Below are 15060 nucleotides of genomic sequence, written 5' to 3' on the forward strand. Positions count from 1 at the left end.
TGGCACACAGCATCCTTGCGGGCAGTTCACCGCCCTGGGCTGCCGTCCATCCCTACTGCCCAGAGTGGCCCCCTTCCCCAAGACTGAAGAAGCCGGATGTTTCCAGCTCCCCCGGGCCCAGGGATGGGGTGCAGCTGAGGGCAGGGTGCTCTCTGGCAGGCTAACAGCTTCGCACACAAGCTCCCACAGCCTGTGGCCCAGCCTCTGGGGATGCAGTGTGAAGACTCTATTCCCGGGAGACCCTCACAGGGCACTAGCTCAACTACCTGCACCCCCAGCTTTTGATTGATGCATGCACAAGGCCCGCCCCATGCCACCTCCTCCCGGAAGCACTCACCGGTGGCGGGTGCACTTGAACCAGTTGAGGATGTCGGTGCAGCGCGTGTAGTAGATCTGGTCGAAGGGGTGCGCGTAGGACTCCTGCACAGTCACCGCGTAGCTGCGAGAGGCCACAAGGGTCAGCTGAGCCGATCTGGGCCCGGAATCTCCCCTTACCCCTGCCCTCAGCGCCCAAAGCTCCAGGCGCCCCTCACCACCCTGCCCCCCGCCACCACACTGGGGGTGCTGGAACCATCCTGGGGGGTGACAGGTGATTTCTTTTAAAGGTTGACAGTGGGCTGGAGATACTACAGTGAGCAGGGCGCTCCCCTTATACATGCCCTAGTTCTGGTCTTTAGCTCCAGCCCGTCTGCTCGGATCTTGAAGGGTTTTTGTTTTGCTTTGTTTTGTTTTTTTGCTTTTTGGGGGGGTCACACCCGGTGATGCTGAGGGTTTACTCCTGGCTCATGCACTCAGGAATTACTCCTGGTGGTGCTCGGGAGACCATATGGGATGCTGGGAATCGAACCCAAGTCGGTCGCGTGCAAAGCAAATGCCCTACCCACTGTGCTATATTGCCCAGCCCCAGGATCTTGAAGGTTTTCAAAGCACAGGGATGAAGGCTGGTCTGGGCAAGAGTTTGACAAGGTAAGTGGTTCCACTTCACAGATGATGACTTGGAGGCCCAGAAACAAGTGGCTGACCCAGGTAACAGGACTGGCTCCAATAACTGCCAACAGGTGCACCAAACACCTTGTATTGTGTATTTTAACTCCTTTGGATGCTCCCACAAGCATACAGGGTGGGTTCGTGGATACCTTCATTCTACAGATGAGGAAACTGCATCAGAAAGGACACAGGACCTCCTGGAGACCTCCCCTCTGCTCTCTGTCAGGGTGACGGGCAGGGGAGTGGAGGATGAGCCCCTCCCACCAGGTTTCTGATGGGGAGCTACCCCCAGCCTCCCCCAAACCCACAGTGTCCCTTCCAGCCTGGAAGGAGTTCCACACAGAGGGGAGCAGGAGAGGAAGCAGAGCCCACCCACCCACCTACGCCAGGACACAGAGCGCGCCCACCCACCTATGTGAGCTGGGAGGGGCCCTCAACGGAGCCATCCAGAATTCATCTGTGCAGTCTGGTTTACTCAGAGCTTCCCTGGAGGCTCGCTGACCTGGGCCAGATGGTCAGGTCCAGGCTGTAAAAAAGCCCATCTGCTTTGCCGGGAAAATGGACAATTGACTTGCAAGGAGGTGGGGCAGGGCGGATGCCCAAGCAGAGTCTGGAAGGCCTCAAAGGCCTGAAGTCTAGGATTGGAAAGAGTTGGTGGGAGCAGCCGGTGGGGGTAGGGGTGGGGGTAGGGGGTGTGGTGCACAGGCTGGGTGGGAATCTGGCTTAGTGGGAAGCAGAGGCTGGGAGGCAGAGCCCGGAAGACTCTCCCATCCCAGGGCCAGAGACGGGTCTCAGAGATGCGTGTCTCTGCAGGGGCAGTCCAGACACCTGCTACAGCCCCGGGCATAAGGAAGCGAGGGCACTGGCCATCCGCCCACGCTTCACAGAGACCTCCTCCACCACCAAAATCCTGTGCCTACATTCTGGATGTCAGACGGGCTTACAGCCAAGCACAATGGCAAGTGGCGAGGTGTGAGCAGCACAGCCTGACACACACGTATGCACAGCTGAGAAATCTGCGTTCCTCACCGAGGTCTGTGCTGAGTGACCCCTCGACCTCATGGAGGACTCAGGGGCAGCCATAGAACCCCAGGCCAGGGCGATGAGGGTTTTGCAGCAGGAACCCTCGGGTATGCCTAGCGGTGCCCAGGGGGAGTTCAGGAGACACACCCACCTCCTCATCTGTGTGGGCTCCCTCCCTTGTGAGGCACCCATGGAGGTTCCCTCACCTTGGTGGGAGTTGGGGATGCAGACTTTTCTTTGCATCTAGAAAAGATTCCCCCTCTTTATTCAGTGCTCAGGACTGTGTGTCACCCAGACACTCACCCAGCCTGATTGGTAGTGAGTGCCTGGTGCAAAGGCACCTGCCAGGGGAGGGGCTGGGAAGGTATGATGGGGGCAGCCTCAGCTCTGCTGGGGGTCCCTGAACTGCGGCATCTGGTACCCAGACTCTGAACCCACTTCAAGTCTCCCAGGAGAGCGGGCCCTGGCTTCACGGCTGGGCGAGTTGACACGCTCGCTTGCCAGCATGCTAATGAGAAGCCAGACTAATCTTCTGATGGGGTTTACTAGCCCACTGGCTAGGATGGCGGAAGGACCAAATTAACGGGTTGCACTCTGGAAACACGCCTTCCCCTAGCCTCCTGAGTGGACCCCGGAGACCGAACTCCTGACGTGATGGGGCCAGATCCATGGCCATGAAGCTTCTGGCAGAGCTCACGGTAAACACCAAGGAATCAGGCTGGAAAGACGACAGCACAGAGGGGAGTTCGCTGGCCTTGCACGCGCCCAACCCGGGTTCAATTCCCAACATCCCATTAGGTCTCTGGAGTCAGGAGTGATCTCTGCAGGCAGAGTCAGGAGTGAGCCCTGAGCACTGCCAGATGTGCCCCAAACTAAACAAAGTAAAAGCTAAGGCACTGAAGCCAGGTGGGGCTCGTTCCAGTCCCTGGGGTCGCTCACTACCCTATCTAATCTGTGCCCTGGGTGACAGCAGAGCCAGCCTGTAATGCCCACTCTGTGCCGCCTCATTCCACACTGATTCCTGCTGGGCTGGGGACACTCAGGAGCATGGCTTACAGCCCCATGGGGGAAGAGAAGGTGAAGGAGGAAGGGCAGGGGGGCTCTGAGGTGTGCTGTACTCTCAGGGAGGGCTTCCTGGAGATGGAGGACGTGGTGAGCAAACAACAGGGAGGCTTTGGGGAGCTTTGGAGTACAAAGGGGACCACCGAGGCCAGGGCCTGCACACCAGAGACAAATGGGATGTGAAATCCCACCTGCCTTCTCAGTCTCTGTCTCTCTGTTTCTCTCTCCTCTCTCTCTCTCTCTCTCTCTCTCTCTGTCTCTCTCTCTCTCTCTCTCTCTCTCTCTCTCTCTCTCTCTCTCTCTCTCTCTCTCCCCTCCCCACTGGGAAATAAAGGGTCAAACGTACCCAGAAGGGCAAGGATCCGAGTGAGTTTAGACTGTCCCAGGCCACCCTGACCCGAGGGTCCAGCCTCTCTGGGAGAGGACCAGACATGCCTGGAGCTGGCTGGCACACGGGAGAGGCATGAGAGCTGCTTTATGCAGAGCTGAGACACCAGGAAGGGGACGCAGACACAGGGGACGGCACAATAGGCCACCGTGCATGTCTGAGGCTCAGTCAGGAATCACTTTGTAAATCACGGTGCTGTAAAATTTTAAAAATTAAGAAAGAAAGGAAGAAAGAAAGAAAGAAAGAAAGAAAGAAAGAAAGAAAGAAAGAAGGAGGCAGAAGGGGCTGGAGAAAGACTACGGGAGTAGGTGCTTGCCTTGCACGCAGCCAACTTGGATTAGATCGCCAGCTTCCCATATAGTCCCGGAGCACTGCCAGGAGTGATCCCTGAGCACAGAGTCAGGAGTGAGCCCCGAGCACAGAGCCAGGAGTGAGACCTGAGCACAGAGCCAGGAGTGACCCTGAGCACAGAGCCAGGAGTGAGCCCTGAGCATCACTGGGTGTGGCATGAAAACTAGTTCAGGTGCTCCTGCAGGCATGGGAGGCAGGGCCAGGGCCAGCACGCCCACCTCACGGAGAGGGACGCAGGCACGGGGGCTTGGAGACTTCCCTAGGTCACGCAGGGGCCAGATCCGGGTTGAGGAGACCCGGCTTCTCTCTTCCTTCTCGTCCCGCTCCAATCTTGCACTCACAGTTCTGTGCCGAGGCCTGGGCTGGGGCGCACCCCCCCACACACACACTCTGGAACAGCCAGGAGCTCCTAACCCCCACCTACCCTCACCCACGGCCCCCCAGCCCTCATCTCAATCTGATTTGTTTGATTTATTAGCATCTAAGTGGCAGAGTCGGCCCGGTCAGTGCGGCCAATCAATTCCAGGCTTTAATTCAGTTTTTCCTGATTGCGTCTCTGGTCACTGTCCTTCTGCTCACCAGAATCAATACTTTCACCTTGGGCTTCAAAGTCAGGGACCTGAACACGTTCCCCGAGTCCGAGGGCCCCCGTCAGAGCGCGGGAGGCCCCGCTCTCTCCTCCCCGGGGGAGTGCCCAGCTGCCTCGACTTCCCACCTAGGGTCTTCCTGTCCCTCCTACTCCTCCTCCCGCTTCAGTCCCCCTCCTCCACCTTCAATCCCCCTCCTCCCCCTTCCCTCTTCCTCCTCCCTCCTCCCATCACCCACCTCCCATCCTCCTTCCTTGAGCAGGAAGGGGACACAGCAGAGTGGGCACAGCAGCCCTGAGTCCCAGGACCACACACTCCCAGGGATGGGGGCACCACTGGGGCCCCTGTGCCTCTGCCCCCACACCTGTGCCACGCGGGCAGAAGCAGGGCTGTGGACAATGTCAGGCATCTCAGCAACACACCCTGTCACCCAGCACCCCACCCTTCCTGCAGGGCAGCAGGTGCCAGCCTCCTCCTGCCCCCAGGGCCCGCCTCTCACCTCTCCCAGTGGCTGCACACATTGGGGTCCTCTGGGTTCAGGGGGAGGGCAGCAGGCAGGAGGGCGAAGGCCAGGAGCCCCGTGAGCGACAGCGCCATCCCAGGCCTGTGAGGAGAGAAAGGAGGCAGGTCAGGCCCAGCTGGAGGGGGGCATCGGTCACCACAAGCTCTGCTCCCCCGCCAGGCTCTGCGAATGAGCTGGCTCTGCCTCTTGGTGAATCTAACAGGAGGGGAGACGTCCCCCAGAAAGACACCCACATGCACAGCCCCTGGCACTAATCTCGGGGGCTCTCATAACCTGGAGCCCACCTTGGTCCTGCCCTAATCCTGGTTCCTTGAGGGTGACTTTCCTCTAACCCCTTCTCCTGGGTCCCCAGGGCTCCCACCCCTCTGGCCAGGAGAGGAGAGAGGGAAGAAGCAGATGTGGCCTGGGGGAGGGGGGTGAGCTGAGAAAACCTTCAGGAACTTCCCCCCTCTCAGCCTGCCCCCTGCTCCTCTGGGCCACAAGTATCAGATAGATGCAGTCACCCCAGATAGATGCAGCCACCTCAGAGAGATGCAGCCAACCCAAATAGATGCAGTAACCACAGATAGATGCAATCACATAGATGCAGCTACCCCAGATGGATGTGAGTCACCCCAGATAGATGTGGTCACCCCAGATGGATGCAAGTCCCCCAGAGAGATGCAGCTACCTCAGATAGATGCAATCACCCCAGATAGATGCAGTCACCCCAGATAGATGCAGTCACCCCAGATAGATGCAGCCACTTCAGATAGATGCAGCCAAACCAAATAGATGCTGTCACCCCAGATAGATGCAGATACCCCAGATAGATGCAGTTACCCCAGATAGATGTGAGTCACCCCAGATAGATGTAGTCACCCCAGACAGATGCAGCCACCTCAGACAGATGCAGCCAACCCAAATAGATGCAGTCACCCCAGATAGATGCAGCTATCCCAGATAGATATGAGTCACCCCAGATGGATGCAAGTCTCCCAGAGAGATGCAGTCACCCAAGATAGATGCAGTCACCCCAGATAGATGCAGTCACCAGATAGATGCGGCCATCCCAGATAGATGCAGCTACCCCGGATAGATGCAGGTTCCCCTAGACGCAGTGACCCCAGATAGATGTAGTCACTCCAGATATATGTAGTCATCCCAGATATATGTGGTCACTTCAAATAGATGCACTCACTCCAGATAGATTGTGGTCAACCCAGATAGATGCGGCTACCCCAAATAGATTTAGCCACACCAGATAGATGCAGTCAACCCAGACTGATTCGCTCCACAAATTGCCCACCTGCAGTGAAGGGCTTGGGCAGTCTCTGGGCTTTAATGCAGACTGAGTATCTTTGCTTCAGGCCCCTGAATGCCACCAGATGCCACCCCTGTCCCCTCTGCTGAGGATCCCCCAGCCAAGAGCTCCTGAGACGAGAACCACCGAGATAACTATGGGGCAAAGGCCCCTGAACGCAGGCCCGGAGCCCAGAGAATGCCGGTGCTGCTGCCTGAGGCCCAGGGCATGAAGCTACGGGCAGAGGAGCCCAACATGGAGCACCATCCGCAGAGCTTACTGGGCCTGCACAGAGATGTAATCACAGACGTCCCTCTCCCTGGAACCAGCCACTCTCCCAAAGGAACAGAATGACACAAAGCATGCTCTAATCCGTGAGTGGGGCATTGGAATAGGGTCCCTGGGCTTTAAAACGGTTGCAGAGCCAGTGGGCTGGGCCCAAGTTTCTACGTGAGGGAGCCTCTCCACGGAGGACAAGGAAGTGGTGCTCCCCGGCCCCCCTGCTGCACGGGAGGAAGATGGAGCCTAGTGTTGCCTGGAGGGGAAGCGGCCCCATCCAGAACAGCCTCTCCACTAGTCGATTCCTTAGCAGTTCCTGCGAAGACAAACAAGCTGCCACCAGTCCCTTGTAACCATGGGGGTCCAAATTAATGATTAATAAGGTTTCCCTCTATCTGAGATGGGAAGGAGCCCGCACCGTGAACTCGGAAAATCCGTTTGGACGGAAGGTGACTTTGGTGTTTCTGCTCAGTAAGCAGAGTTGGGGCGCGTGTGTGTGTGTGTGTGTGTGTGTGTGTGTGTGCGTGTGTGTGAGAGAGAGAGAGAGAGAGAGAGAGAGAGAGAGAGAGAGAGAGCATGTGTGAGTGTGTGTAAATACGAATATATGTTGTACAAGTATATATGTGAGTGGTTGTATGTGTGTGTGTGAGAGAGAGAGCATGTGTGAGTGTACATAAGCTTGTGTACGAATATATATGTATGTATGCAAGTGTATATGTGAGTGGTTTTGTGTGTGTGTGTGTGTGTGTGTGTGTGTGTGTGTATAAAAGTGCATGAACAAATTCCACCTCCCCAACCCCATCCTTGGAGACCTCACTGGCCCCTGCACAGAGGCCCCTGACCCCCGAGCAGAGTCTGCGCTGGCCCTCAGATTCGGTTGTCCCCCTTTCTGTGGGGAGCTGCAGCTGGGTGAGGGCGGGGCTGCCTGGGCCCTGTGTGACTAGGGGAGAGTTGAGAGGACCCTTCTGGGCATCACAGTGCCACCCTGGCTTCTGCAGCCTCCTGCCGGCCTCTCCCTTCCTCACGCCTCTTCTGCATTCACCTGCCTCATCCAGCTCCAGAGAGGTCATCACTCTGGCCAGAGGAGACAGCTCCTCGGGCTTGTGCCCACTAAGGTGGCAGGGGAGGGGCATGAGGGAAGGAAACCCCCCTACTCTCCACAACTTCCCCTGCAGCATCTGGCACTCCAGGAGTCCAGTTAAGCTGGCCACCCTCTCTCTGCCTCCGGGGACCCAGCCTAGCCTGGACACTCTCTCTTCACCTCCAGGGGCCTGGCCCAGCAGGAACACCCTCTCCCTGCCTCCTGGGGCTCCATCCAGCCAGGATACCCTCCCCCTGTCTCCTGGGGCCCCATCTAGCCAGGACACCCTCTCCCACCTCCTGGGACCCCGTCTAGCTGGGACACCCTCTCTCTGCCTCCTGGGGACCCATCTCTGCTCCTGGTCTCCAGGAATGGTTTCTGTCTGCTGGCTGGAAGGCCATGCGGGCTCTCGGGCCGACCATCCCCTTCCTCCGGGGAGCTGCCTCTAGAAAGCGTTCGTCCTTGCCCACATCTCCTCTGAGGCAGTGGAGAGCAGCAGGAGGAGCCGTGCACACTGTCCTCAGGGACACTCAGGGCTTCCCCAGGCTCCCGCCCCCCACTCAGAGGACGAGCCCCAGGGCCTCTCCCTGGGGATGGACTGAGGAGAAATCAATGCTGCCGTGTTATTAGCCCGACTCCACTCAAGTGACAGAGGTTAATGCATCGGGCACCAGCTGATCCGGGCGTGAATAATTAAAGGGTTTCCACCTGGGAGAACAAGAATCTGGAAATAGATGAGATGGGGCTCCCTTCTCCAGCTGTGCTCCCTGAGGGAGTCCCCTGCAGGGAAGGGGGGGGAGGAGAGAGAGGGGCTGAGGCTCCCCCTGCTCACAGTGGCACCCAAACCACAGCCCAGACCCTCCGTCTGCCCTCCGGAGCCCTAAGTGCAGGGCTCAGGGGAACGATCTCAGTGGTGTTCTGTGTCAGGGACTGAAGCTGCAAAGGGTGCTGTTTCCTATACGGGAGGGAATGCCACCACTTTCTGATGCATAAAGATGTTAATTTGAAAGGACTTATGCAAACCTATGTTTGTTGCCACACTTGGTACAATAACCGAGATATGGGACAATCCAAATGTCCAACTATGGATGAAGGGATCAAGGGGTCGTGGTCTATATATATGGTGGAATACTATGCAGTTCTAAGAAAGAACAAAATCATAAGATTTGCAGCAACATGGGTGGAGCTAGAGGATATTGTGCTGAGTGAAGTCAGTCAGGAGGGGACAGACACAGAATAATCCCTCTCATCATGGGACTGGAAGATACACAGCAAGGAGGCAACAAAGGGCTAAAGGCAACACAATGGGAGACCCCATCCACACCACTGAGTTGGGAATTTGTGTCAGGATGGAGGGGTATTGAGGTCCTTGGAAGAGGCAGGTGGGTATACTGCAGGTAGGTGTGGCATTATGGGGTGAGAAACCATTATTAGTAGCATTATAAGCCACAGAATCTCAATCAATTACATTTCTTAAAAGACTGATGTAGGGTTGGAGTGATAGCACAGCGGGTAGGGCATTTACCTTGTATGCAGCTGACCCGGGTTCAATTCCCAGCATCCCATAGTGTCCCCCAAGCACCGCCAGGAGTAATTCCTGAGTGCATAAGCCAGGAGTAACCCCTGAGCATCGCCGGGTATGACCCAAAAAGAAAAACAAAAAAGACCGATGCTGATGGGATTTGTAAGGAACAGAGCTGAAAGGCAGAGGACAAAGAAAAATCTCAGAAAAGACACAGCCCAAGGCAGTGCGGTGGCAGGAGTGGGCAGTGGTGGTCAGGCGCCGGGGGGACACACAGCCAGAGCTGCCTTGAAGTACCGTGAGAAACTCTGACAGGTTCCCGCAGCTGCTGTGGCTGCCCCTGGAATCTCCCTGTGAAAGTCAGCATACCTGGCAGGACCAGACCCAGAGGGGCCCATTCTCCTCCTGTGTCTCACACCCCATTCCCCACAGAACTCATCCTGGTGACCCCACCGGGAGCTGAAATCCTCGAAACACACCGGGGAAACTTCTTCCATCGAGATGCAGCCCGAGCAGGACCCCATCCCGGCACGAGTATTCTTAGAGCTGGTGCTCGCTTGTCTACTGAGACACTCCTGTGGGTTAGGAGATCCCAGCTGCACGGTCAGGGACCCTGCTTCCTGACCAGTTGCTCTTGGTGAAGGCCCCCCTCTGTGCTCTGCCAGGTGCCCCTCAGCACTGTGGAGCCCAGCGTGTCTGCCTGGCAGCCTCATTCACCTGGAGATACCGTTGCATGTGCCAGACAGGGGCAGAGCTGGGGGCACAGCCTGGTCCTCAGATGGTCTCTGCCTCACCACCAGCTGCTCGGACCCACGGTCCAGCTGCACAGAACTCCCCACCACCTGTCAGATTCACATGGCAGTGCCAAGCCACGGACTCCAGAGCTAGGCCTGTACCTGATAGTGTCTCTTCCATCCCAGTCTCACCCTTACCTCTCTGTCCACCACACCAGCAGGTGGTCCCATGCGAGGAGGTACCCCTGACCTGGCAGTGATAACAGGCTGGGAGTGGTAAGACACAGGGACAAGGAGGCAAGCTGGGATCGACTAGTAATGCCTGTCCTGGCATGGGTGGGTGGGGATGGGTCTGGTCACACAAGTGCCACACATTTGCGTCCCTGATATTTGGATCTTGCCCCTCTCATAAAGCCTCAGCACCCCTCCCCCATTGAACCATATCCTAGAACAAGCATCCTGAAGGTGGGGCCTGGCATCTGTGGTCCCCAGCACCCAGATAACAAAGAAGTCCACGGAGACAACCATCCCACAGAGCTCCCAGCCAGCACAAGCCATAGGACAAGCCCCACCGCCCGGGACTGGCCTGAGAGGCCACCAAAGACCATGCCAACAGCAGGTCGCACACTGCAGGGGGCCTGCCACGCCGGACCAACACCTGGCTTGGAGCTGCAGATCTGTTGGCGTCAGCACAGGACCCCCCCGGGACATCCTGCAGAGGGTTCAGAGACTTCCCAGAGTGCAGATACAGGCGCACAAGGGGTCCGTTGACGACTCTGCTCCCTCAGCTGCCGGCCCGGGCCCGTCCGCGTGAAAAGGCTCTTTCAGACTCACACGCAGCAGAGGCAAACCCCAATGGGGGGGACTGACAATGCAAAGGCCTCACATCCCTCCCGTGGGGGCGAGAGAGATCCCTGTCTTCTATTTATAGATGACACACGCCCCCCCTATTTTGTTCCAATGAAAAAGCCAAGTCGGCACTCAATGGGGGAAATGCCACGGGTCTCGACTGCCCAGGGACTGTCCCCTTGGCCCGCCCACAGCACTCTCGGCTGGTTCCATCCCCACCACCCAGGCGGTAACCCCTGTGTGGGGCGGAGAGGGGGGCTGGGGAGACGGGAAGCGGGGAGCTGAGCTGAGTGGGACCAGCCCATCGGGAAGAAGCTCTACCCGTCGCCTTGATGAGGCTTCCTGCCCCCCCAGCTCTCCGCCCAGGAGCCCGCTGATGTGGAACACTTTCTAATCTCCCTGAACTGGGGGGGAAAAATGAAAAAAAAAAAAAAACTCCAGCTCTTAATCTCCCTGAAAGGCATCAGAGCAGCTGATTCCCAGCGCCAGCCCGGAGGCCCTGCTGGGGTCACCCCACAGTCATCAGAGGGGGCTCCTGAGTACCCTGTCCTCCCTCCCTGATGAATGCTGTTCCTACAAGCCCGGGACTGTGAACCCCAACGGAGGCACCCTGGAGGTCACCTGCCTGTTGGCCAGGGTCCTCCAAGCCCTGTGTGTCCCCCAGACCGATGGGGCTGGAGGTGCCTAGAAATCCACCAACTGACACAGCCTTCACCCCCCCCCCCCACTCCCTCTGGGCTTCCTCTGGGTCCTGAGCCCTCCGCCCCCCAATTCTAAGCGGGAGTCTCGACACCCGGGCCCCAGCTTCCTTCAAGATGAAGGAAGGAAACGGCATCTGTGTTCCTCGCCCTTCACATCTCACGGTGAGACCATCTACATCTTCCCGTGTCTTTGCAACTCAGGGCACACTTGGCTGGCCCACCACCTCCATGCCCCAGCCAACCCCCTTCCTACCTCCTCTCAGGGCCCTGGGGACTGAGGGAGTCCCTTGAACCTTGGCTCGACATCACAGCCACCCACCCCCACAGACACTGGCTGGACAGAGCACAACAGGAGAATGCTGCCTGGCATGCAGGTTTGCCCGCCTGGAACCTCAGAGGGTACCCTGAGCCCCACCCTAAGCACACAGCTGGGAGTGAGACCTGAGCACTGCTGGGTGTGGCTCCAGAGCCACCCGAACAAAACCTCTCCAAATACCAGTCACTCCACCGTAGGACCTCTCTGGATCAGTGCCTGCACCCAGGCAACCCTATTCCTCAAAGCCAGGAGTATGGCCAGGCGGGAGGGAGCGCTGGGTGACAGGGCATGGAGAACCCCCTGGAGGGCGCGTCTCTGCCACACGTGGGTCTGGAGCCTCGAAAGGCCCCTCCACCCCACAGGCAGGAAACTGCCCCCAGGGGGCCCCATTGGTCACCCACACATGGGCAGCCAACTAGCAGGGTGGTAGTAGACAGGAATGGTGGAGAGGGTTGAGCAGGACCCCAGCTGACCCCGCCTGCTAGCTGCAACCTGCCTCACACCCTGGGCCTGCTCAGGGCCCTTCGGCGTGTCCCGGCCATAAGCACAGCCCACCCAGAGTCGGTGGGTAAAGTGTGTGACTCAGCTCTGCCACATAAAAGGTGCTCAGTAAAATTCCTGCCTCCCCGCCACATTCCCTATCTCAGAGCCATTCCCCACACTGTACCTCTGAGTTCTGCAGGAACAGAGAGGGGAAAAGACAGACAGAAAGAGGCAGCCTCAACCCAGTGTGAGGGTCGCTGGGCTCTTACTCGGCCAGAGGGTCGCTGGGCTCTAACCCAGCCTTCCCATCCACTCAGCAAATGCCGCCACTGCACAGCTGCACACAGGGACTCCCTGAACTCTGCCGAGAGTGTGCAGTGGACACGAGAAGGCACACGACTCAAGCACTGGAGTGGTTCCCCCAAAGCTTGGGGGCAAATCAGCAGCCTTTCCAGGGGACCCTGGAGTGCCCACAAACTGGATTCACTCTCTGAATCCAGCCCTCTCCACTGTCCCCCGAGTCTCCTTCACCCAGGCACCCAGCTCCCTGCCAGCATCCCCCTGTACAACCCTCCTTGCCTTCCCCCTTTGGACAGCCCCCAGTCCAAGCTCAGTTCCAGCACCCCTACTTCCTTCTCCTCTGCAGGGGCTGTGATCTGGGGCAACCCCGCCCTGTTGTGCCCTGAGCCCAGGCTCACCCTGAACCAGCACTGGGACCCTTAGCTCTGCAGCTCCCATGGGCTGTCTCCTTGCTCCCCACAGGCCCATTCCCCCACCCCTCACCCAGTGAAGAAGCAGAGATGTGCATTTGGGTCTTGGAGCCCGAGGGCCTCATTTCCCTGCTCCAACACACAGGCTGTAGAGCCAGGTGCTCGCGCCTCAGGACACACCTGGGTGTCTGCACTGCACTTCCTGCCCACCCTGTCCATCTCTGAGCCTCTGCTCTGCTCCAGTTCCCGTCCCCCTCACCTGTCACCAGGGCGGGGCTTACGGAAAGGTTCTCTCTCTCCATCCCCGGAACCTTCCCTCCCTCTAAGCCAAGAGATTCTGAACCAGAAGCCCCTGTCCAGACCTCCGGCAGGGAAATGTGTGGGAGGGCTCTGGAAAGCAGCTTGGTGGCAGATGCTATGACCCCCATGCCCATCTTTTTTTTTTCTTTTAGGGCCACACTCAGTGATGCACAAGGGTTACTCCTGGCTCTGCACTCAGGAATCACTCCCGGCGGTGCTCAAGAGACCATATGGGATGCTGGGAATCGAACCCGGGTCGGCCGAGTGCAAGGCAAACGCCCTACCCGCTGTGCTCTTGCTCCAGCCCCACACCCATGTCCATCTTTAACGCAGAGTTGTTGGGTTTTTTTTTTTTCATTTTATATTTTGGTTTGGGACCACACCAGTGATGCTCAGGGCTTACTCCTGACTCTGCACTCAGGAATCTCTTCTGGAGGGCTCAGGGGGACCATAGGGGATTCTGGGGATTGAACCCGGGTCAGCTGTGTGCAAGGCCTTACACAATGTACTATTGCCCTGGCCCCGCCCATTTAATTTTTGAAAAACAAACAAGGCTGGGGTTGGAAAGATAGCACAGAAGGAAAGGCACTTGCCTTGCACACAGGAGATCCCAATTTGATCCATAAGCCCACCAGGAGAAGTCCCCAAGCACAGAACCAGGAGTAAGCCCAGAGCACACTCAGTGTGGCCCAAACTTTTCCCCAACCTCTCTTCCCCCGCCCCCCAAAAAAGAAGTAAATAAAGCCAAGGATAGATTCGAATGCTTATTATGGGACCAGAGCAATAGTACAGGGGGTAGCACATTTGCCTTGCCCAACACCCACCAGGTTCAATCCCTGGCAACCCATATGGTCCCCTGAGAACCACCATGAGTGATTCCTGAGTGCAGAGCCAGCAGTAAGCCCTGAGCACCACCAAGTGTGGCCCCCATCCCTTGCTCCCCCCCAAAAAAAGAATGCTTCTTACCTCATCTCTTAACAAAGAGATGTTTGTTCACCATTGAAATAGCCTAAATGCCCACCAGTGGAAGACTTGCTAAACAAATTCCACCATGACTACAGACAAAACGCTAGACAGACTTCAAAACAGCGTGGGTCGGAAAAATAGGAAGAGATGCTGAACACGCATGTGGTCCCTGCCTCGGAAGCGGGGGCACGGCACAGGATCCGTGTCCTCTTAATCAACATTTTCGTTGTTCTATTGGTGTTTCTTGCAATTAACATTATTATCACTATCACTGGCAAAGCACAGCTATTTTAAGATATGAATTCAGAGAAATGAAAAGATGATCCCGATGTATTATTATGGGAAAAACACAGGTTACAAAACAGCAGGAACATTATGATCTCATTTATGAAAAATGCTTTTTGCATGGTGCGTGTGTGTGTGCGCGCGCGCGCATGTGCGAATGTGTGAGTGTGTATGGGGGTAATTTGGGTTAGTGTGTGTATGGGTGTGTGAATGTGGTGTGTGTGTCTGTGTGAGTGTGTGTCTGTGTGAGTGTGTGAGTATATGTGAGTATGTGTCTGTGTGTGTCTCTGTGTGCATGTTTCTGTGTGTGTCTCTGTGTGTATCTATGTATGTGTGTCTCTGTGTGTGAGCGCACATGTCTGTGTGTGTCAGTGTGTGAGTGTGTCTATGTGTGAGTGAGTGTGTCTCTGTGTGTGTGTTTGTGTGACTGTGTGAGTGTGTATATGTCTGTGTGTGTATGTCTCTATGTGTCTGTGTGTCTGTCTTAGGGGATGAGTAAGAACAGGATTCCAGGAGGATGTAGAAGATATCAAAGCTGTTCAAGGCTTCTACTGACATGCTCAGAGACTCGGGTTCTTCTTTATGTGCATTTCCTTTTAAGTATATTTCTAGTTTTTGTCTTGTCACAGAC

The 15060-nt window shown here is 56.8% G+C and overlaps 1 protein-coding gene across 14 annotated transcripts in view; it reads right to left on the reverse strand.

The window, feature by feature from the left end:
- MEGF11 (multiple EGF like domains 11) overlaps positions 1-15060 on the reverse strand; it is a 311370-nt gene that overhangs the window by 198881 nt on the left and 97429 nt on the right. For all 14 annotated transcript variants that reach the window (XR_008794233.1, XR_008794235.1, XR_008794234.1 and 11 more), the window contains exons 2-3: positions 4898-5002; positions 338-439 (exon numbers count right to left, since the gene is read on the reverse strand). Coding sequence is in view for 11 of the 14 variants with exons in the window: in XM_056127064.1 (XP_055983039.1) it covers positions 338-439; positions 4898-4995 (200 nt within the window). In the remaining 3 variants the exon portion in view is untranslated. The remainder of the gene's footprint in view (positions 1-337; positions 440-4897; positions 5003-15060) is intronic.

This window comes from Sorex fumeus, unplaced genomic scaffold (genome assembly GCF_029834395.1).
Source record: "Sorex fumeus unplaced genomic scaffold, SorFum_2.1 ptg000063l, whole genome shotgun sequence".
NCBI classification, from domain to species: Eukaryota; Metazoa; Chordata; class Mammalia; order Eulipotyphla; family Soricidae; genus Sorex; species Sorex fumeus.